The sequence below is a fragment of the Balaenoptera ricei genome, chromosome 2 (assembly GCF_028023285.1).
Source record: "Balaenoptera ricei isolate mBalRic1 chromosome 2, mBalRic1.hap2, whole genome shotgun sequence".
NCBI classification, from domain to species: domain Eukaryota; kingdom Metazoa; phylum Chordata; class Mammalia; order Artiodactyla; family Balaenopteridae; genus Balaenoptera; species Balaenoptera ricei.
In genome coordinates, this window is record NC_082640.1 from 73,078,781 (window position 1) to 73,102,606 (window position 23,826).

The 23,826-nt window shown below is 40.1% G+C and overlaps 1 protein-coding gene across 5 annotated transcripts in view; it reads right to left on the reverse strand.

Annotated features, from left to right (window-relative positions):
* Nucleotides 1-23,826, reverse strand: part of APH1B (aph-1 homolog B, gamma-secretase subunit) — a 110,484-nt gene that overhangs the window by 65,652 nt on the left and 21,006 nt on the right. For 2 of the 5 annotated variants that reach the window (XM_059913088.1, XM_059913087.1), the window contains exons 5-6: nt 22,385-22,512; nt 8,285-8,479 (exon numbers count right to left, since the gene is read on the reverse strand). In XM_059913088.1, coding sequence (XP_059769071.1) covers nt 8,312-8,479; nt 22,385-22,512 — 296 coding nt within the window. In that variant the 3' untranslated portion in view covers nt 8,285-8,311. Of the gene's footprint in view, nt 1-1,421; nt 1,441-4,956; nt 8,480-22,384; nt 22,513-23,826 lie in introns of those variants that run through there. The other 3 variants (XM_059913090.1, XM_059913086.1, XM_059913089.1) reach the window with 2 other exon arrangements.

Genomic DNA, 23,826 nt, shown 5'->3' on the forward strand with positions numbered 1-23,826 from the left:
CCTCTCCCCACTCCCCTCTCCTCTAACCACCTGTTTTGTTCTCTGTATCTATAACTCTGTTATGGCAAGATTTCATTCTTTTTATGGCTGAGTAATATTCCATGGTGTGTGTGTGTGTGTGTGTGCGTGTGTGTGTGTGTGTGTATGTATCACATCTTCTTCACCCATTCATCTACTGATAGGCACTTGGGTTGCTTCCATATCTTGGTTATTGTAAATGCTGCAATGAACACAGGGGTGCATATATCTTTTCTAATTAGTGTTTTTGTTTTCTTTGGATAACTACCAAGGAGTAGAACTGCTGGATCATATGGTAGTTCTATTTTTAATTTTTTGAGGAACCTCCATCCTGTTTTCCATAGTGGCTGCACCAATTTATACTCACCAACCGTGCAGAAGGGTTCCCTTTACTCCCCATCCCTGCCAACACTAGTTACTTGAGGTCTTTTTGACCACAGCCATTCTGACAGGTGTGAGGTGATATATCACTGTGGTTTTGATTTGCATTTCCCTGGTGATTACTGATGCTGAGCATCTTTTCATGTGCCTGTTAGCCAGCTGGATGCCTTCTTTGGAAAAATGTCTTTTCAGATCCTCTGCCTGTTTTTTAATTCGATTGTTTGTGGGGTTTTTTTTCTTTTTTCTTTTTTCATTGCAGCATTTATAATAGCCCAGATATGGAAGCAACCCAAGTGCCTATCAGTAGATGAATGGGCAAAGAAGATGTGACACATACATATATATATGTTGATGTTGAGTTTTATGAGTTTTTTATATATTTTGGATATTAACCCTTTATCAGATATATTATTTGCAAATATCTTCTTCCATTCAGTAAGCGGCCTTTTCATTTTGTTGATAGTTTCCTTTGCTGTGCAAAAGCTTTTTAGTTTGATGTGGTCCTGTTTATTTTTGCTTTTGTTTCCCTTGAGACATATCCAAAAAAATACAACTAAAACTGATGTCAAAGAGAGTACTGCCTATGTTTTCTTCTAGAAGTTTTATGGTTCTATGTGTCTGTTTTTATGCCAATATCATACTGTTTTGATTACTACAGTTTTATAACATATCTCCTTTTTGTTTGTTTGTTTTGTAAAGTTTGGTAGAATTCTTCAGTGTAGCCTTCTAGGAATTTCTTTACGTAAACTGCAAATTTGATGCCTTTAATAGATTTTGGGGATTTCTGGTTAGCTCCAACATGTAAAGAGCTTGAAAGCTGTCACTCTCACACTTACAATAAGAAAACACTAAACACATTGTAAAGCAATTATACTCCAATAAAGATGTTAAAAAAAAAAAAAGAAAAGGAAAACACTAAACAAACTGAAAATCAGTAATGTTTCTCACCCCCATTAGAGAACTGAGGTCTCAAGACAAGCCATCATCCTGAAATCTGGAGAGACAGGTGAATCCAGGGAGCCACAGCTGAGATTTGCTTACCTAGAGCAGAAGTTGGTGGAGCCATAAACAGGTAGGGACACTTAAATGCTAATTTTGACAAATTGCTAGAGCCTAAGTATGGAATAGCTTAAAAGTGAGAAATTCCTAAGTCTAGAACAGAGTCTTAAGAGCCCCACACTTTTGAGGGTTTTACCTCCAGGAGACCTGCCAAATTCTCAGTGAAGAGCCCTCTGTGGCTCTGGCAGGGAGAGGGTAAGGATAATCATTGTAAAATAGGCCCAGAGGGACTTCCCTGATGGCGCAGTGGTTAAGAATCCTCCTGCCAATGCAGGGGACACGGGTTCGATCCCTGGTCTGGGAAGATCCCACATGCGGTGGAGCAAATAAGCCCGTGTGCCACAACTACTGAGCCTGTGCTCTAGAGCCCATGAGCCACAACTACTGAGCCCGCGTGCCACAACTACTGAAGCCTGCATGCTTACAGCCCGTGCTCCACAACAAGAGAAGCCACCGCAATGAGAAGCCCGCACACCGCAACAAAGAGTAGCCCCTGCTCGCCGCAACTAGAGAAAGCCTGCACGTAGCAACAAAGACCCAACACAGCCAAAATTAAATAAGTAAATTTATTTTTAAAAAAAGAAAAAAAAAGTAAAATATGCCCAGAGCGTTCTCCATAACAAAGACCTACTTTCCAGGAGAAAAGACAGTACAAGAGCCTTATCCCACCTAGAAGAAGGGCATTTCTCCCATTCCAGCCCCCTTTAGCCTTCCTGTCTCACCTAAGGGGAGGAAAAGAACTAAAAGACACTTAGTTAAGGGATGTAGCCCCACCCAAAAACTGAGATTTAGTCTTAAGATTATAGGACATGGCCCCTCTCCCACACCAACCTTACTGCCACCTCAGTAGGGCTCCAATATAAAAACAGTGGGTTACAGTTCAAAGATACGCAAGACATAGACTTTCTTTGAGAAGGAGCACAGGGGAAGCCCAAAGTCAAGAGGGGAGACAACAACAAGGACACGAGAGGAACTTGAAGCCTCTGGTACTTAGAGCTGCAGCAGATATTAAATACAGTCCAGCTCTTGCCCAGGCTGACATAAAATTTACACTAAAGGCCTATTTACTTCAGTTCCTATTACCTAATACATGATGTACAGCTTTCAATAAATAATCACAAGGCACATTACAAGGCAAGAAAAAACACTCTGAAGCAATATAGGGATAGTCAGATTTTCTAGTTCTTCTTGAGTGAGCTTTTTTAAAAAGGAATTTGTCTACTTCATTTAAGTTTTTAATTTACTGCCTTTAAGCTATTCATAATATTCCCTTTTTACTTAATAATGTAGAGGCTGTATTGATGTCTCCACTTATTCCTGATACTCATAATTTGTGCCCTCTTTTTTTCCTTATCAATCTGGACACAGCTTTACCAATTGTATTGATTTTCTCAAAGAACCAGAGTTTCCTTTTATTGATTGCTCCATTGTTTTTTCTGCCTTCTATCTGACTTCTGCTATTCTCTTCACTACTTCCTTTCTTCGGCTTATTCTAGCTTTAGTTTGCTCCTCTGTTTCTAGTTTCTTAAGTAGAAGTTTAAGTTCTTGTTTTTAAACATTTTAACTTATCTAATGTAAGCATTTAATGCTAAAAAGCTTCCCACTCTATTCTCTCCTTAGGGACTTTGCTTTGGCAACTATCGCCTCTCCTGCATCAATGTTTCCCTTCCCACTGAATCATCCCCATCTTCATATAAACATGCTGTTACAGTACAACGTTAGAGAGAAAAAAGAAAAGGAAAGAAGAATGCCGTCTCTTGCCCTCACATCCTCCTCAGGCTATCATCCCATTCCCCTACTCTAATTATATGGTTATCTGTATTCTACATGCTGTGGCTACTTCCTTATCTCCCAATCTCTATAATCCACTCCATTTAGACATTCACCCCTACACTAAAATTGCTTTTATCAAAGTCACCAGAAAATTCCATCTCTCCACATGCAGCAATCAGTTCCTGCTCCTCATCTTACTCGTTGCTCAGCAGCGGTTGACATACTTCCCCCTGGCTCTCAGGCCACCACACTCTCCTGGTTTTCCTTCTTTCCTCAGTGATGACCCCACCTGCCCTTTCCTGTCAAGTGGAGCGCCTCAGAGTTCAGCCCTCAGTCCCCACCTTTTCTTTTTGACATACCTCCATGACCCACCTGCCCTTCATCCACTCCAAAAATTTTAAGTATCATCCTATGTATTCAAGCTATTCTATATTATTTCCTAATTTGTAGTGCATTTGTAGCTGCCTTATATATTTCCTAAAAAACAAAGATCTCCACCATCTTGTTCTTTTCCATCCTTTTAAAGTATCTCTCTCTCTCTCTCTCTCTCTCTCACACACACACACACACACACACACACAAGATAAAGTATCTAACACACGTTCTGTGCATGGTAAGCCCTGACTAAATGCTGTAGACTCTACCTCTGATTTTGCTCAAGCACAGAAAATATGTATGGATTTACTATTAGGTATAAGCAGGATTTACTATTAGGTATAAGCAGGATTTACAGTGACCCACACTTGAGCAAAAAGTACCACCTACTAATTATTGAACCTTAAAGCCAGGACCCACTCAGAGCTCATAATCTACTGTCGTCCCCTTAGAATGTGTCAAATCCCCAATTCTTTTACTAAGGCTGAGACCATAAGCCAGGGAGTGGTTCCTTCTATTCAGCATTTTCAATAAGGCGAAGGTAAAATATGTAGTTCTTTCCATTGGGGGTTTCTCATACGTTGAGGCTGGTCACAGGGAAATCCCTGTTCCAACTAAATATCAAACAAATAACAATTAAACTAGAGCCACGATTTCAGTGTGGAACGGCCAAAGAAATTGTACATGAATCTGGGCTGTTACCTGAGGAATGTACACCTTTTCCATTACAAGTTAGACCAAAGAGTCCTTGACTCCTGAGGATATTTCATCTAATAATACAATTAACATAAACCTGGAGCAGCCTCATTTCAAACCAGAGTGAAAAGGCATCACATGGTTTTGCGTTTCAGGCCCTAACAATTCTCTGTGTAGCGTGTCTGATGGTGAAGGCCAAGCTCAGCCCCTTAGCTGCACTGACTCCTCACCAAGGGAAGAAAAAACAAAACGACGCTATAGGCTGCTCGGGGTCACTGGGTAGAAACTAAATTGTACTCTCCTAGTCAACCAACTCCCATCTTTAGCCAGTATTCCATGATGTTTTATACATTCACTATTTTACAGTTACTTAGGAGACTTTTCAAGGGCTTTCAGGACCTTTGAGGATTCTCCTCCATTTGGTTTATGACACCTCAGGTAACTCCTCTGCACCAAACTGCTTCTGAACACACAGAAACAAAACAGGCCTTATAAATTTTAAATCAGATAACAAAGATTTCTCTTTGAAAAGAGTCTCCGAGTTGACCGGTGACAAATAACATAATGTACAGCCAAGTTTTATAAGAGACAAAAATTATAAAACAAATACTGCAGGATACACTATTCCAAAGAAGAGGAAACATGAGAAACAAGTAGTGACAAACAATCTTTTTATTGTTTACTGAAAAATACAGCTCTGGAAAGAGTCTATTGCATTGTGTATTGAACACAAGGTCTGACATTGCAAGTATACATGACATAACAGTATAACTTATATAAAACGATACGTATTGTACATGGAGACGGTGCCCACCCCTCTAAACACTAAAATTTAACAGAATGAAGTAAAGTCTTTTATTAAATGAGAAATGTAAACATCGCAATCATAAACAAAGTGCTCTAAGCAAAGAACTTTGAGATTGTTTTGTTGTGACATCTATCTACCTGGAGTTAGGAATGGTGTGGCCTAGGAAAAACTTAGCCAAATAGAAAGCTAGCACTCTCAAGGAGCCCGTCCCAGGGAGTGGGCTGCTGATGCCTGAGACAGGCTTCCACCCTGGCTTCCGCGGAGCCCTCAGGCCCACTGTGACCATTAATCCATGTCTTGGGGCTAGTTTGAGGCGAGCGGGAAGAGGACCAGGTAAGAGGAAGCTTCTGTCACGACTCCTTATCCTGTACCAACTCTACAGGATAAGAACACGTAGCATTTTTGATGCATACCTGCCACTCTCAGCAAACAATGAAATGTGCTTGAGAAGAAAAATATTAACATTGGGAACAAAAGCCATCTTCTATACAGTCTTCAGATAGCATTTATTCCTTTCAGCCATGTTTTTACTAAGCTGCTCGAAAAGAGGCTGCTACTATACTGCCAGTCACACAGGCTAGGATCAAGGGTAACAAAACTCCTCCCACTACAACTGCTAATTCAGATGAGTTAAAAATAAACACAAATTTATTAGAGAACCAAAATCGATCTCAATTATTCACATGGCAACAGAGTCAGGTGCTGCAACAGCATTCACATTCCAAGGTCAGCTTTAACTATAGCCACACTTCCCTCCAAACTGAGAAAGCCTCGTGTGGAGGAGAACATACAAGATTGCCACCACCAACTCCTCTCCAAGTACTATCAGGGCTCAGAAAGCTCATTAGAGATAACAAACGCAAAAAATAAAAATTAAAAAAATAAAGCACATCTCAATATATACACACAACAGAGGAAGACTACTCTCCCCCGGGCTTCCTTGGCATTAGGCAAACAAGGCTACTTGCAATCACAGTGCCTAAGCTGACTATGGCAATGCTCACAAGAGAAATAAGGAATTACAAAGTTCCTTTATTCACAGGTAATCAAGGATTATTAAATGAACTATTAAATAAAACTAAGACAACAGTCTCACCATCAAAGAAAATTTTCTTCCTGCCCGAGATGCTTTTATAAATGAGATGTCACAATATCCCAGATTCCTTACCTAATATTAAACTATTAATGCACACAGGACATCCTCAGAGCTCAAGCATGAGTAATATTAATATTCTCAGATATTTCTATACTTTACAGATCAGCAAATATTTAACCAGACTATCCGTTAAAGAGATGTGTATGTCAACAGTAATAGCCAACTCTATATTTTTCTTATCCTGTTCATCAAAGAACACCATGCTCCAATAGGAATGAAGCCCAGTTCAGTGGGTATCTTGTTCCCCTCAACTCTGCACAATAGATTTCACTATTCAGTCTCTATGTCCTTGACTCTTCTATGACTCACCTAGTTTAAAGAAAATCTTGTAAAAAGGTGGAAAATTGTAAACCCCAGCAAAAACATTGGTATTAGTGGTGAAGTAAGCTTTAGCGGAATAACTATAATTGCTTATGGGACTGTTTACAGCCTTGCGAGAAACCCTATTGCTCCTGAATCCCTAGATTGAAAAATTCAAATAATTTAAACATGAGAGGGGATTTCTCTGATAAAGGTCTAGTTCACGTGTAAGGTTCTGGTCCCTGGAATGATGTGTGGCTAACCCAAAACACTGGCTGCGTTTCCATTTTAAACATGTCTGTTATTCTTCCCCACCACAGTATTGTCAAATTCTCCCATCGGTCACGTCACTGGTGAGCCCTCTCATTTGCTGCTTCTATTTCTTTTGGCTGTTCTACTGCACATATGGGATTCACTGAGCTTCTCATTTAAATGTGTAGGGAATTTACATTTCACACCATCAGCTTCCTAAAAGCCATCAACTGGGAACAATTACTCTTTACAAAGGAAACCAAAAGCGTTGTTTGGAAGCTGAACAAACATCTTAGATATTCCTATAAAGGGAATGCTGTATCTGTCAGCAAAACCCAGAAACATTTACAAGATCTAAAGATTATATGGGCTATGTTAAAAGCGGGAATTTGGCAGTTTAAGTCATATTTCCAATTTTTCACTACACCATTTGGGGAGAAGTACTAGTTAATATCACAGGAGGAAATTATAAGTGTCAACACCACCCTACTGGTTTGTTTTCCTCCTGCTTTTCGTAAACTTCTGCCAGCTCCAGGGAAGCCTGTTCCAGGGTACATCACTCAGCAACTTGCAGAGCTGCTCAGAGACAGAACATGGGCTTCAACTCAACTAGTCCGGCAGCAAGTGCTCAGCTGGTAAACACTGCCTAGCTGGTAAACACTGCCTTGGGGCAGAGCCCATGGAAAGCCTTGAGCTCAGGGAAGACTTACAGAAGTTGCACAAAAATTCTTGGTTTTATATCATCTTCCCAGGAAGTTGGAAAATAATTGGTTTTTAGTTAAAGAAACATAATCTATGCTCAAAAATGTAATGTAATGTAATGCTTCAAACAAGCAAAATCGAGAATGAAAAAACTAGAGGAAAATACAGTCTATTAATCAATAGCTTACTTGGTTAAATGATCATAGTTAGTCAGTGCAATGTATTATTATAGTTAGAAGCACGGCCTACCATGTTCTCATAAAACAGGGTACCAGTGAAGGACGTGAAAACAGTTCACAGAGATGATAGCCCTTTAGCCTTCTGTGACTTCAAAACTTGAAAAGACAAAGGCTAACCAGGATTTGACCTTCAGATGCTTACTTGCCCAATGCAGGCTGAGTTAAGAGACAGCTAAACATCTGATTCTTATTCACTTACGGTGTTCTCAGGAAGTTCCTGTTTGGACACCGATGGTTCTCAACCTGGCTGCACATCGGAGTCATCTGGGAAACTTTAAAAAAATCACCAAATGCCCAGACCAATTAAATCTGGAGGGTGGAGTCCAGAAATCAGTATTCTTTATGCTTCCCCAGGTAGTTCTTTCTAACGTGCAGCCTGGCTGCACACCACTGATGAATCCCTTTCAGAAAGCTGCTGCATGAAAGCCATGCTGTATCTAGATAGTTTGGTTTTTTCTAATTCCACCAGGAAAAGGGATTTTTAGAAAAAGGCACCGTTGCGCTTCCTCTAAAGAGGCAGCTTACTGTTTGAGAAGCGCTGGTCCTTGGAGGTTATCTGGAGCGCTGGTTGAAGAGGAGGGAGTCCTTGTCTTGGCAAAGCAGGCAGAGTTTCAGGCTTCGGCAGCTGCCTCCAGAAACAAAGAAGGCCCAGATGCCCGTGAGTACCAGGATGATGTATGCCAACACCAGATTTAATCCAGAATAAGGACTTATGAAGGTCTGCAAGGGGAAAATAACAGCAAGCTTATTAAACATGTGGAGTAACCAAAGAAAAAGGAAAATATGAAATACTTTCAATAGCTGGGGTGTGTTTCACCAAACATGAGATGTATGTCATGCACCCACAAAGACACATAGGACTAACCTAGTCAACAGACACTAGCCCGTAAGTCTGTTTCTGTGTAAGTGAAATGGGACTGAGGTGAAGCTAAAATAACACCAGTAAGGCGCTTATGACAGGTTCTGGCACAGGGTATCTGAGAATAGTTCTGATAACAATCATTGCCACACGGGGCAGAGTCAGTGTTGTCCCAGCTTCCCCAAGTCTTCCGTGTTGGTCTCCATGGCACACACGGCACGTTGAGGGCAGCAGCAGGAAGGGCCATCGAGAGTGCCCGAGGTGCTGTGCTGTGTACTTATCACCTGGGTCACACATTCCAGTCCCACGATGATAACCTGTGAGCTAAGGGCCCATTTCATAGAAGAACAATCTCAGATTTCAGGACTTGACAGGCTAGGCAGCTAGGAAAAGTGAAGCCAGATCTGGCTCCCAAAGTGAAAAGATGCTGGGTGTAGGAGAGCTTTTGACTAGAGTGAGGCAGGGGGCATCTCTGTCCAGCTGAGGATGGGCAGGGAAGTGCCCAGGACTGGTGAAGATGCAGGAAGGCCGAGATGCAGAGAGTTTATTTGCCTTGAGAAAAAGGACAGCTTTTTAGAGGTGGGAAATGTAACCTGGCTGCCAAGCTTCTCTTTGCGTCTGTGGAGAGAAAATATTGGGTTGGCCAAAGGTTCATTCGTTTTTTTCCCGTAAGGTGGCTCTAGTAGCACTAAGTTGTCTTTAACTTCATTCAAAACAATTTTGTTAGATTGTATGTGACAGCTGTCATATCAGCGTGCATTTAAAAAAAGACTTTCCAAAATTGGTGACTTTTTGTGTAGCCATTTTAATATTGAAGATGGAAGAAAAAAGCAATATTTTCAGCATATTATGCTTTATTATTTCAAGAAAGGTAAAAACGCAACTGAAATGCAAAAAAGATTTGTGCAGTATATGGAAAAGGTGCTGTGACTGATCGAACATGTCAAAAGTGGTTTGTGAAGTTTCGTGCTGGAGATTTCTCGCTGGGCGATGCTCCACGGTCGGGTAGACCAGTTGAAGTCGATAGCAATCAAATCGAGACATTAATTGAGAACAATCAGAGTTATACCATGCAGGAGATAGCCGACATACTCAAAGTATCCAAATCAAGCGTTGAAAATCATTTGCATCAGCTTGGTTATGTTAATCGCTTTGATGTTTGGGTTCCACATAAGTGAAAAAAACCTTCTTGACTGTATTTCCACATGCGATTCTCTACTTAAACATAAAGAAAACGTTCTGTTTTTAAAACAAATTGTGATGGGCAATGAAAAGTGGATACTGTACAATAATGTGGAACAGAAGAGACCGTGGGGCAAGCAAAATGGACCACCACCAACCACACCAAAGGCTGGTCTTCATCCAAAGATGGTGATGTTGTGTAGATGGTGGTTTTGGAAGGGAGTCCTCTATTACGAGCTCCTTCCGGAAAGCCAAATGATTAATTCCAACAAGTACTGCTCCCAATTAGACCAACTGAAAGCAGCACTCGACGAAAAGCGTCCAGAATTAGTCAACAGAAAAAGCATAATCTTCCATCAGGATAATGCAAGACAACATGTTTCTTTGATGACCAGGCAAAAAACTGTTACAGCTTGGCTGGGAAGTTCTGATTCTTCCGCTGTATTCACCACACATTGCACCTTCGGATTTCCATTTATTTCAGTCTTCACAAAATTCTCTTAATGGAAAAAATTTCAATTCCCTGGAAGACTGTAAAAGGAACCTGGGACAGTTTTTTGCTCAAAAAGATAATCAGTTTTAGGAAGACAGAATTATGAAGTTGCCTGAAAAATAGCAAAAGGTAGTGGAACAAAGCAGTGAATACGCTGTTCAATAAAGTTCTTGGTGAAAATGAAATATGTGTCTTTTATTTTGACTTAAAAACTGAAGGAACTTTTTGGCCAACCCAATATATTCAAATGGCAACCCTAGAAGGTAATCAGAAGCCAGACCTAATGAAATACCCAACAGAAGATAGATGTTACATAACCAGGGCCCAGTTTTTAACCATTTCTGTGTTAACGGGCTCTTAGAGTTAGCAAGAAAGTGAGACAAGTCCAGGTTACTTTAGTAAAAATCCTTAGTATTAAGGGAACGTGAGGGAACAGCATCTTTTTCAGCTGCACAATTGCTGAGGGTTCCAAAAGTTCATTTAAAAACTGCTGATAAGATGCTGCGAGGTATTAGTGAAGACCACAGTGCCTATCCTGATGGAGCTTATATACCAGTAAGGGAGACAAGTAATGAATGAAGAAACAAATAAATAATTCCAAATTGTGGTGAATGCTAGGACAGAATAACTACAACTGAGATGGTGCTAGCATAGGTAAGAACAAGGCGATCTACCTATGGGGGGGTCAAGGAAGGTGCTGAGGAAGCAGCATTTAATCTGAGACTTACAGGAGGAGGAGAGAGCCAGCCTGGTGTAGACCAAGGGAGGGAACCAAAGGAGGGCAAGGAGTTCACTGCAGCTGAGAACCTGAGAGGTGATATAAATGATGTGTAGGGATGGAAGGGCAAGCACTGAGATCGGAGAGGAAGGCAGGGGCCAGCTACCCAGCATGTTGGTGAGGAGTGTGAATTTCATCCTCAGTGCAATGGAGGTGCACAGAAGGGTTTTAGGTCGGGGAGCTGAATGATTTTAGATTATTTATTTATTTTTTTTTTGGCCGCCCTGCACTTGTGGGATCTTAGTTCCCCGACCAGGGATTGAACCCGGGCCATGGGAGTGAAAGCGCCGAGTCCTAACCACTGGACCACCAAGGAATTCCCATGATTTTAGATTTTTTAAACTGCAGATAATGGATTCAAGGAGGCTATGGTGAAAGTAGGGAGACTAGTTAGGAGGACTCTGCACTGCATGAGGAGAGTACAGGTTGGTGACTTAGTCCAGGGTGATGGTGGTAGAGATGGAGAGAGCAGATGATAGGAAACAATGGGAGTTGCTGGTGGATGGAATGTGAGGGAAAGGGAGAGGCCAGGAATGACTTCCATGTTTCTGGCTTTAGGTAAATGGTGGTGCTATTTAATGAGATACAAAAGACTTGAGGAAGACCAAGCTTAAAAGACTTGGAGTTAATAAGAACCTGCTGTATAAAAAAATGAAGCAGTCTTAGAAGGGTGGTTGAACAGAAGGCAAAATGTACTAGAAGCATGAGAGAAGAAGCGGAGACAGAGTTTGTGGAGATAACTCTTTGAGAAATTTTGCTGCGATGGGAACCAGAAAAAAAAAGTCATAGCTAGAAAGAGAACAGGCAATAATGAAGAGTTTTATTTAAGATATGTCTATATGCTGGTGAAGAGAGGGATAGGCTGGTGAGACAGGAGAGAGGGCACAGTCAAAGCAGTAAAGTCCTTAAGTAGGAAGGAATTAGGTCTGGAGCCCAAGTGGAGGGACTGGCCTTTGATAGAAGAAAGGATACTTCCAGTTCTGGGTCCGGGTAAGGTGGGGAGATGGGTTCTTCTTAACAAAGAAGAGGCTCTGATTGGGTCAGTTTGTCACCTCTGCCCAGCAGGGGTAGCGGGGGAGTGCCTCCAAGGCACCTCACTGTCCTCACCCTCACCCTGCCTGCACATGCCCTTGGATTCAGGATACAAAGAGTGACAAGATAAGGTCCCATCACTGATGATCAAACTCTAATTAGAGAGGTAGATGTAAAAACTGTATCAAATAAAATAATGCTGGCCGGGGAGAGGGGTTATAACACAGCTATAAATAAGGGCTAGTGATAGTGCTGAGTCAGAAATGGGCACCTTTTCCAGGGAGGCCTCACATGAAATGCTCAGGAGTTTTCCAAACTGACCTAGGTTAGGAGCCATTGCAGATAAAACAGCATGAACAAAGGCACTCCCTGCTGGGGAGCCACACTGGATCAATTTAGATGGAGTGTATGATGGGAACAATGGAGAGCAGCAAGAGGTAAGTTCTGCACCAGTAAAACCAGTAAGAGGCTTATGTCAAACAAAGAAGTCTGGGTTTTATTCCACTGGCCTCTACTACAGCCCATCCCTCTCTCCTCCTCAGCACACTTGGCTTCAGGACACCTGGCTCCTGGTGCTCTTCTACTTCACTAAGTTGCTCCTTCTCAGTCTCCTTGGCTGGCTCCTCTTCTTGCCCCAGTCTCGAGGCTGGAATGCCCCAGGCCTTAGTCCTTGGGCCTCTTCTCTTCTCTGCTTATATTCACTTCTTGTAATCATCTCTTCGAGCCTGGATTTCTCTCCCAAACTCCAGACTTTTTCATCCAACTGCCTAACTGACTTCTCCACTTGAATGTCCAAGAGGCGCCCCCAAGGTAACGTGCCCAAAGAGAACTCCTGATCTCCCTCACAAGCTTCTCCATCCCAGCTGGTGGCAACTCCATCCTTCTAGTTATCCAGGCCAAAAACTGTGACGACATCCTTGGCTCCTCTTCTTTCTCTCCCTTGCCTTATCCAGTCTGTCAGGAAATACTGTTGGCTCTACTTTCAAAAATATGTCCTGAATCTGAACATTTCTCATTATTTCCACTGCTCTCTCACCCAAGTTGTCACCATCCTTCTCCTGATGACTGTAATCCCTTCCCCCATTACAGTCTACTCTGAACACAGCAGTCAAAATGATCCTTTTAAAATGTGATTCAAGTCATGTCCTGTATTCAACACCCTACAATGACTCCCATTTCATTGACAGTAAAAAGCTCAAGTCTTGCATTATCTAGATGTGGTTCTCATTTCCAACCTCTACTTCCGTCCCCAACTTCAAATCTGTGACAGTATCTGCTACTAACTTCCCCAGGCTCACGGGTTCTGGCCACCCTCACTTCCATAAACATGCCAAGCATGTTCTTTAGTCTTAGGACTTTGCCACTGGCTGTTTTAGTCTTAGATGCTCTTTCTCCAGACAGCCACATGGCCAACTTCACTTCTTTGTTCAAATGTCACCTTCACAATGAAGCCTACTTTTGACTATATAGTTCAAAAATTCAACATCCCCAGCCCACACAATCTGGAACCCTTTTAACCTGCTCTACTTTCCCTTTTTTCCCACAGCACCTATCAATTTCTAAAATACTACAAAACTTCTTTTTATTATGTCTATTGCTTACTGCCTCTCTCTCCACTAGATGGTAAAGGCAGGGTCTTCCTTTTTTTCACTAAATTGTTTTGTTCGCCTAGAACAGTGCCTGGAACATAGAGGCTATTTGTTGAATGAATGAATGGCCAATTGGATCCATAAGAAGAATACTTCCTTTTCCTTGCAACTTCCTGTTTATTAAAGTGTACACAGTAGAAAATTTGGAACATGCCAAAAACCATAAAGAATAAAAGAATCTACCCAAAGATGAAAGCTGTTAATATTTTAACACACTCTCTTGCCAGTGTTTTATCCATTAAGATTTGACTTTACGGCCCTGAACCAAGATGGCTGAGTAGAAGGACGTGCTTTCACTCCCTCTTGCGAGAACACCAAAATCACAACTAGTTGCTGGACAATCATCGACAGGAGGACACTGGAACTCACCAAAAAAGATACCCCACATCCAAAGACGAAGGAGAAGCCACAATGAGATGGCAGGAGGGGCGCAATCACAGTAAAATCAAATCCCATAACTGCTGCGTGGGTGACTCACAGACTGGAGAACACTTATACCACAGAAGTCCACCCACTGGAGTGAAGGTTCTGAGCCCCACATCAGGCTTCCCAACCTGGGGGTGCAGCAATGGGAGGAGGAATTCCTAGAGAATGAGACTTTGAAGCCTAGTGGGATTTGATTGCAGGACTTTGACAGGACTGGGGGAAACAGAGACTCCACTCTTGGAGGGCACACACAAAGTAGTGTGCACATCGGGACCCAGGGGAAGGAGCAGTGACCCCAGGGGAGACTGAACCAGACCTACCTGCTAGTGTTGGAGGGTCTGCTGCAGAGGCGGGGGGGGGGGCTGTGGCTCACCATGGGGACAAGGACACTGGCAGCAGAAGTTCTGGCAAGCACTCCTTGGTGTGAGCTCTCCCAGAGTCCGCCATTAGTCCCACCAAAGAGCCCAGGTAGGCTCCAGTGTTGGGCTGCCTCGGGCCAAACAACCAAGAGCGAGGGAACCCAGCCCCACCCTTAAGCAGATTAAAGTTTTACTGAGCTCTACCCACCAGAGCAACAGTCAGCTCTACCACCACCAGTCCCTCCCACCAGGAAACTTGCACAAGCCTCTTAGATAGCCACATCCACCAGAGGGCAGATAGCAGAAACAAGAACTACAATCCTGCAGCCTGTGGAACAAAATCCACATTCACAGAAAGATAGACAAGATGAAAAGGCAGAGGGCTATGTACCAGATGAAGGAACAAGATAAAACCCCAGAAAAACAACTAAATGAAGTAGAGATAGGCAATCTTCCAGAAAAAGAATTCAGAATAATGATAGTGAAGATGATCCAGGACCTTGGAAAAAGAATGGAGGCAAAGATCGAGGAGATGCAAGAAGTGATTAACAGAGACCTAGAAGAATTAAAGAACAAACAAACAGAGATGAACAATACAATAACTGAAATGAAAACTACACTAGAAGGAATCAATAGCAGAATAACTGAGGCAGAAGAACGGATAAGTGACCTGGAAGACAGAATGGTGGAATTCACTGCTGCAGAACAGAATAAAGAAAAAAGAATGAAAAGAAATGAAGACAGCCTAAGAGACCTCTGGGACAACATTAAACACAACAACATTCGCATTATAGGGGTCCCAGAAGGAGAAGAGAGAGAGAAAGGACCAGAGAAAATATTTGAAGAGATTATAGTCGGAAACTTCCCTAACATGGGAAAGGAAATAGCCACCCAAGTCCAGGAGGCGCAGAGAGTCCCATACAGGATAAACCCAAGGAGACACACACTGAGACACATAGTAATCAAATTGGCAAAAATTCAAGACAAAGAAAAATTATTGAAAGCAACAAGGGAAAAATGACAAATAACATACAAGGGAACTCCCAGAAGGTTAACAGCTGATTTCTCTGCAGAAACTCCACAAACCAGAAGGGAGTGGCATGATATACTTAAAGTGAAGAAAGGGAAGAACCTAAAACCAAGATTACTCTACCTGGCAAGGATCTCATTCAGATTCGATGGAGAAATCAAAAGCTTTACAGACAAGCAAAAGCTAAGAGAATTCAGCACCACCAAACCAGCTCTACAACAAATGCTAAAGGAACTTCTCTAAGTGGGAAACACAAGAGAAGAAAAGGATCTACAAAAACAAACCAAAAACAATTAAGAAAATGGTCATAGGAACATACATATTGATAATTACCTTAAACGTGAATGGATTAAATGCTCCAACCAAAAGACATAGGCTCGCTGAATGGATACAAAAACAAGACCCATCTATATGCTATCTATAAAAGACCCACTTCAGACCTAGGGACACATACAGACTGAAAGTGAGGGGATGTAAAAAGATATTCCATGCAAATGGAAATCAAAAGAAAGCTGGAGTAGCAATATTCATATCAGATAAAATAGACTTTAAAATAAAGAATGTTACAAGACACAAGCAAGGACTCTACATAATGATCAAGGGATCAATCCAAGAACAAGATATAACAATTATAAATATATACACACCCAACATAGGAGCACCTCAATACATAAGGCAACTGCTAACAGCTATAAAAGAGGAAATCGACAGTAACACAATAATAGTGGGGGACTTTAACACCTCACTTACACCAATGGACATATCATCCAAAATGAAAATAAATAAGGAAACAGAAGCTTTAAATGACATAATAGACCAGATAGATTTAACTGATATTTATAGGACATTCCATCCAAAAACAGCAGATTACACTTTCTTCTCAAGTGCGCACAGAACATTCTCCAGGATAGATCACATCTTGGGTCACAAATCAAGCCTCAGTAAATATAAGAAAATTGAAATCATATCAAGCATCCTTTCTGATCATAATGCTATGAGATTAGAAATCAATTACAGGGAAAATAACGTAAAAAACACAAACACATGGAGGCTAAACAATATGTTACTAAATAACCGAGAGATCACTGAAGAAATCAAAGAGGAAATCAAAAAATACCTAGAGACAAATGACAATGAAAACACGACAATCCAAAACCTATGGGATGCAGCAAAAGCAGTTCTAAGAGGGAGGTTTATAGCTATACAAGCCCACCTCAGGAAACAAGAAAAATCTCAACTAAACAATCTAACCTTACACCTGAAGGAACTAGAGAAAGAAGCACAAACAAAACCCAAAGTTAGCAGAAGGAAAGAAATCATACAGATCAGAGCAGAAATAAATGAAACAGAAACAAAGAAAACAATAGCAAAGATCAATAAAACTAAAAGCTGGTTCTTTGAGAAGATAAACAAAATTGATAAACGATTAGCCAGACTCATCAAGAAAAAGAGGGAGAGGACTCAAATCAATAAAATTAGAAATGAAAAAGGAGAAGTTACAACAGATACCACAGAAATACAAAGCATACTAAGAGACTACTACAAGCAACTCTACGCCAATAAAATGGACAACCTGGAAGAAATGGACAAATTCTTAGAAAGGTATAACCTTCCAAGACTGAACCAGGAAGAAATAGAAAATATGAACAGACCAATCACAAGTAATGAAATTGAAACTGTGATTAAAAATCTTCCAACAAACAAAAGTCCAGGACCAGATGGCTTCATAGGTGAATTCTATCAAACATTTAGAGAAGAGCTAACACCCATCGTTCTCAAACTCTTCCAAAAACTTGCAGAGGAAAGACCACTCCCAAACTCATTCTATGAGGCCACCATCACCCTGATACCAAAACCAGACAAACATACTACAAAAAAAGAATATTCCAGACCAATATCACTGATGAATATAGATGCAAAAATCCTCAACAAAATACTAGCAAACAGAATCCAACAACACATTAAAAGTATCATACACCATGATCAAGTGGGATTTATCCCAGGGATGCAAGGATTCTTCAATATACGCAAATCAATCAATGTGATACACCATATTAACAAATTGAAGAAAAACCATATGATCATCTCAATAGATGCAGAAAAAGCTTTTGACAAAATTCAACACCCATTTATGATAAAAACTCTCCAGGAAGGGGGCATAGAGGGAACCTACCTCAACATAATAAAGGCCATATATGACAAACCCACAGCAAACACCATTCTCAATGGTGAAAAACTGAAAGCATTTCCTCTAAGATCAGGAATGAGACAAGGAGGTCCACTCTCACCACTATTATTCAACATAGTTTTGGAAGTCCTAGCCATGGCAATCAGAGAAGAAAGAGAAATAAAAGGAATACAAATTGGAAAAGAAGAAGTAAAACTGTCACTGTTTGCAGATGACATGACACTATACATAGAGAATCCTAAAGATGCCACCAGAAAACTACTAGAGCTAATCAATGAATTTGGTAAAGTTGCAGGATACAAAATTAATGCACAGAAATCTCTTGCATTCCTATACACTAATGATGAAAAATCTGAAAGAGAAATTATGGAAACACTCCCATTTACCATTGCAACAAAAAGAATAAAATACCTAGGAATAAACCTACCTAGGGAGACAAAAGACCTGTATGCAGAAAACTATAAGACACTGATGAAAGAAATTAAAGATGATACCAACAGATGGAGAGATATACCATGTTCTTAGATTGGAAGAATCAATACTGTGAAAATGACTATACTACACAAAGCAATCGACAGATTCAATGCAATCCCTATCCAATTACCAATGGCATTTTTTACGGAACTAGAACAAATCATCTTAAAATTTGTATGGAGACACAAAAGACCCCGAATAGCCAAAGCAGTCTTGAGGGAAAAAAACGGAGCTGGAGGAATCAGACTCCCTGACTTCAGACTATATTACAAAGCTACAGTAATCAAGACAATATGGTACTGGCACAAAAACAGAAACATAGATCAATGGAACAAGATAGAAAGCCCAGAGATAAACCCACGCACATGTGGTCAACTAATCTATGACAAAGGAGGCAAGGATACACAACGGAGAAAAGACAGTCTCTTCAATAAGTGGTGCTGGGAAAATTGGACAGCTACATGTAAAAGAATGAAATTAGAACACTCCCTAACACCATACACAAAAATAAACTCAAAATGGATTAGAGACCTAAATGTAAGACCGGACAACACTATAAAGCTCTTAGAGGAAAACAGAGGAAGGACACACTTTGACATAAATCACAGCAAGATCTTTTTTGATCTACCTCCTAGAGTAATGGAAATAAAAACAAAAATAAACAAACGGGACCTAATGAAACTTAAAAGCTTTTGCACAGCAAAGGAAACCATAAACAAGACGAAAAGACAACCCTCAGAATGGGAGAAAATATTTGCAAATGAATCAACGGACAAAGGGTTAATCTCCAAAATATATAAACAGCTCATGCAGCTCAATATTAAAGAAACAAACAACCCAATCCAAAAATGGGCAGAAGACCTAAACAGACATTTCTCCAAAGAAGACATACAGATGGCCAAGAAGCACATGAAAAGATGCTCAACATCACTAATTATTAGAGAAATGCAAATCAAAACTACAATGAGGTACCACCTCACACCAGTTAGAATGGGCATCATCAGAAAATCTACAAACAACAAATGCTGGAGAGGGTGTGGAGAAAAGGGAACCCTCTTGCACTGTTGGTGGGAATGTAAATTGATACAGCCACTATGGAGAACAATATGGAGGCTCCTTAAAAAACTAAAAATAGAATTACCATATGACCCAGCAATCCCACTACTGGGCATATACCCAGAGAAAACCGTAATTCAAAAAGACACATGCACCCGAATGTTCATTGCAGCACTATTTACAATAGCCAGGTCATGGAAACAACCTAAATGCCCATCAACAGACGAATGGATAAAGAAGTTGTGGTACATATATACAATGGAATATTACTCAGCCATAAAAAGGAACGAAATTGAGTCATTTGTTGAGACGTGGATGGATCTAGAGACTGTCATACAGAGTGAAGTAAGTCAGAAAGAGAAAAACAAATATCGTATATTAATGCATGTATGTGGAACCTAGAAAAATGGTACAGATGAGCCAGTTTGCAGGGCAGAAGTTGAGACACAGATGTAGAGAATGGACATATGGACACCAAGGGGGGAAAACTGCGGTGAGGTGGGGATGGTGGTGTGCTGAATTGGGCGATTGGGATTGACATGTATACACTGATGTGTATAAAATTGATGCCTAATAAGAACCTGCAGTATAAAAAAACAAACAAAACAACTAATACTAAACTTTCATTGGGTTATTTGTATGGAAATATGTTAATATAAATGTTTCAGACATTACATGAAATTTCTAAAAATCTTATATTTGTATTTGTATGGAAATATGTTAATATAAATGTTTCAGACATTACATGAAATTTCTAAAAATCTTATATTTGTATTTGTATGGAAATATGTATGGAAATATGTTAATATAAATGTTTCAGACATTGCATGAAATTTCTAAAAATCTTATATGTTCTGGTATAATGTTATAAGTAATAATCCTAGTTATTACTTTAAAATGTATATCTCAGAAATAACTAATTTTCTTGTCAACTGCATTATTATGAACTTTCATCAAATCTTTAACCGTGGTCATTTTTAAGTCTTTTGTCATTTACAGACAGTTCTGGGTGTACTCTGATGATTTTGCAAATATGTTCCTATAAAAGGGTTTCATCTTCAAGAAATTCATGGAAAAGACTCTGACAAGTACAGGTTTCTGGTAACTGACTGTACTGCTGAACTGAATGAATAAGCATTTTCAGAACTCTAATGAAAAACTGATGAACTCATAAAAGTACTAACAAAAGATGAAGATGAAAAAAAAAAATTAATTACATGGGACTGAGTGAACTGATGAGGATGAGTATAATTTGTGTGACTTTCTGTCTGAATTAAAAAAAAAAAAAATCCCACAAGGACTCAGAGGCAAAGAATATACAAATCAATTTTCACTGCAAAGTAAAGGAGCTGTTACAGTGAAGGATTACTGGACTGAATGTCAATATTATGACATAGTATGAGTGTGTTTCATGTTTGGTAATTGCAATCAGTGTTGCTTTTGTTGTGGTCATCCATGTACAATGCTTGGTGTCAGTCTATTTATCTCTTGTAAAAATAAAATACAGTGTGTGTGTGTGAAAAAAAAAAAAAAAAAAAGAATTACCATATGATCCAGCAATCCCACTACTGGGCATATACCCTGAGAAAACCATAATTCAAAAAGACACATGTACCCCAATGCTCACTGCAGCACTATTTACAATAGCCAGGTCATGGAAGCAACCTAAATGCCCATCGACAGACAAATGGATGAAGAAGATACGGTACATATATACAATGGAATATTATTCAGCCATAAAAGGGAACAAAACTGGGTCATTTGTTGAGATATGGATGGATCTAGAGACTGTCATTTAGAGTGAAGTAAGTCAGAAAGAGAAAAACAAATATAGTATATTAACACATATATGTTGAACTTAGAAAAATGGTACAGATGAACCAGTTTGCAGGGCAGAAATTGAGACACAGATGTAGAGAACAAACATATGGACACCAAGGGGGGAAAGCGGCGGGGGGTTGGGGTGGTGGTGTGATGAATTGGGCGATTGCGATTGACATGTATACACTGATGTGTATAAAATGTATGATTAATAAGAACCTGCTCTATAAAAAAATAAATAAAATTAAAAAATTAAAAAACAAAAAAAGATTTGACTTTATGTAGCTGCCATCATATTAGGGGTAACTTTAGCATCCTGTATGACTGAAAGGTTTTAGGTAAGAAAGGCAATAAGATTGTTTTTTAGATGGAACAGCGAACAAGAAGCCCAGTATAAGAAAACCTGATATGAACTCTAAATGGATGGAGAGGAGAGAAACATGAGGCAGGACACCATCAAAAGGAAGCTTTTCAATACTGTAGGTGAGAAATGATAAAGGTCTGGACAAAGCAGTGGCTGGGATAATTCTGTTGCAAGTACATGACATGTTACAATTAAACTAAGACCAAAGCATTAAACAGTGCTTAAACAATACATCTAGTCAAGTATTCGTTTTAAATTACTTTTGAAAACTGGCATTATAATGTCAGTGAGGAGAGAGTAAGATGGGCACTCTTGACATTCATCAGAATGCGTAAAAATAGTACAACCCTTGTAGAGAGTATTTTAGCAATTTGCATCAAGGGCTTTAAAAATATTCACACCATTTGACTTCAAAGATCCATTCCTTGGACTCTAAACAATGTATTGAAAAAGTTTCACATACAAAGTTGTTCCAGACAGCATTATAATAACCAAAAGTAGAAAAACAAGTTATCAATCAGTTAAGCAAACTATAACTTTATGTAATGATCTAAAGCCACTAAAACTTAAATATTAAAAGGATTTATAATAACATGGAAATTGTTTAAGATGTGTTACATAACATAAGCATAATGCAAGCCTATTTCAGTTTGACTCTACCCATTAAAAGAAAGACACATACGAAAAAAAAAAACCAAAAAACTTTTATGAGATCAACCAACAAATTAATAGTTATCTTTCTATGGTAAGAAATAGATGATTTATCTATCATTCATTCACTCATTCTTTTAAATGACTTTTCTGAATTTCCTCATTTTCCTATGAGCATGTATTTCATTCAGAGTGGAATCTACCACTTTAGATATGCAGACTTGAGCTCCAAAAACCAGTTTGAGCAGGGTAGCAATACTCACCAGGGCTGACACCAGCAGATGCGTCAGAAGCACTGCAAGCAGGGTGTACCACTTTTTCTTCTCACAGCCATCAAAAAACACAATGCCCCAGAACATGTGCAGCAATATGATCACCAGCGTCATGAAAGCTGAAAGACAGGCAACCATTACTGTCCAGTCACAGGACAACAAACCCCAAAGCCCACTGAACACCTAGACCTGGGACAACGCTCTTGGGGTACACCGCACTACTGGGAGGGTTCAACACTATCTGACAGAAGCGGGACCCTGACACATATTTGCTCGAATAGTAACTCTGACAGCAACATTCCTGAACCAGGGGGCCAACTCTGAAGCAGCTTCTCATCTAGAACGTGAACTTGTCAAACAAAAAGTCAACTTGGATCTGGCTTTCAAGGAGTTTCTCTTAGGAATGCAATAAAACTACTGTGATATCTAATCAGCTTTTCTCCAAATTACCCTTCTGCACTAATTGCAAAACTCCCACCCTCCCCCAACACCACGCCACACAGCACGTGGGATCTTAGTTCCCCGACCAGGGATCAAACCAGCACACCCCCAACCCCGCATTGGAAACTCGAAGTCTTAACCAATGGACTGCCAGGGAGGTCCCTGAGAAACTGTTCTCCATTAAAAGAGGTGTCTTCAATTTAAACAAGTCTTCTCATTAAAGTGGAATTTCTCCTTGGATTTTTTTTTTAAGGCCAATGGAAGATAAAAATATTAGAAATTGCAGTAATTATCCAAGATTCTTTCTTTTTTTAACATCTTTATTGGACTATAAGTGCTTTACAATCGTGTGTTAGTTTCTGCTTTATAACAAAGTGAATCAGGTATACATATACATATGTCCCCATATCTCTTCCCTCTTGCGTCTCCCTCCCACCCTCCCTATCCCACCCCTCTAGGTGGACACAAAGCATGAGCTGATCTCCCTGTGCTATGCGGCTGCTTCCCACTAGCTATCTATTTTACATTTGGTAGTGTATATATGTCCATGCCACTCTCTCACTTCATCCCAGCTTACCCTTCCCCCTCCCCGTGTCCTCAAGTCCATTCTTTACATCTGCGTCTTTATTCCTGTCCTGCCCCTAGGTTCTTCAGAACCATTTTTTTTTTAACTCACTACAAATAACTCAATTTCGTTTATTTTTATGGCTGAGTAATATTCCATTGTATATATGTGCCACATCTTTATCCATTCATCTGTCGATGGACACTTAGGTTGCTTCCATGTCCTGGCTACTGTAAATAGAGCTGCAATGAACACTGTGGTACATGACTCCTTTTGAATTATGGTTTTCTCAGGGTATATGCCCAGTAGTGGGATTGCTGGGTCATACGGTAGTTCTATTTTTAGTTTTTTAAGGAACCTCCATACTGTTCCCCATAGTGGCTGTATCAATTTACACTCCCACCAAAAGTGCAGGAGGATTCCCTTT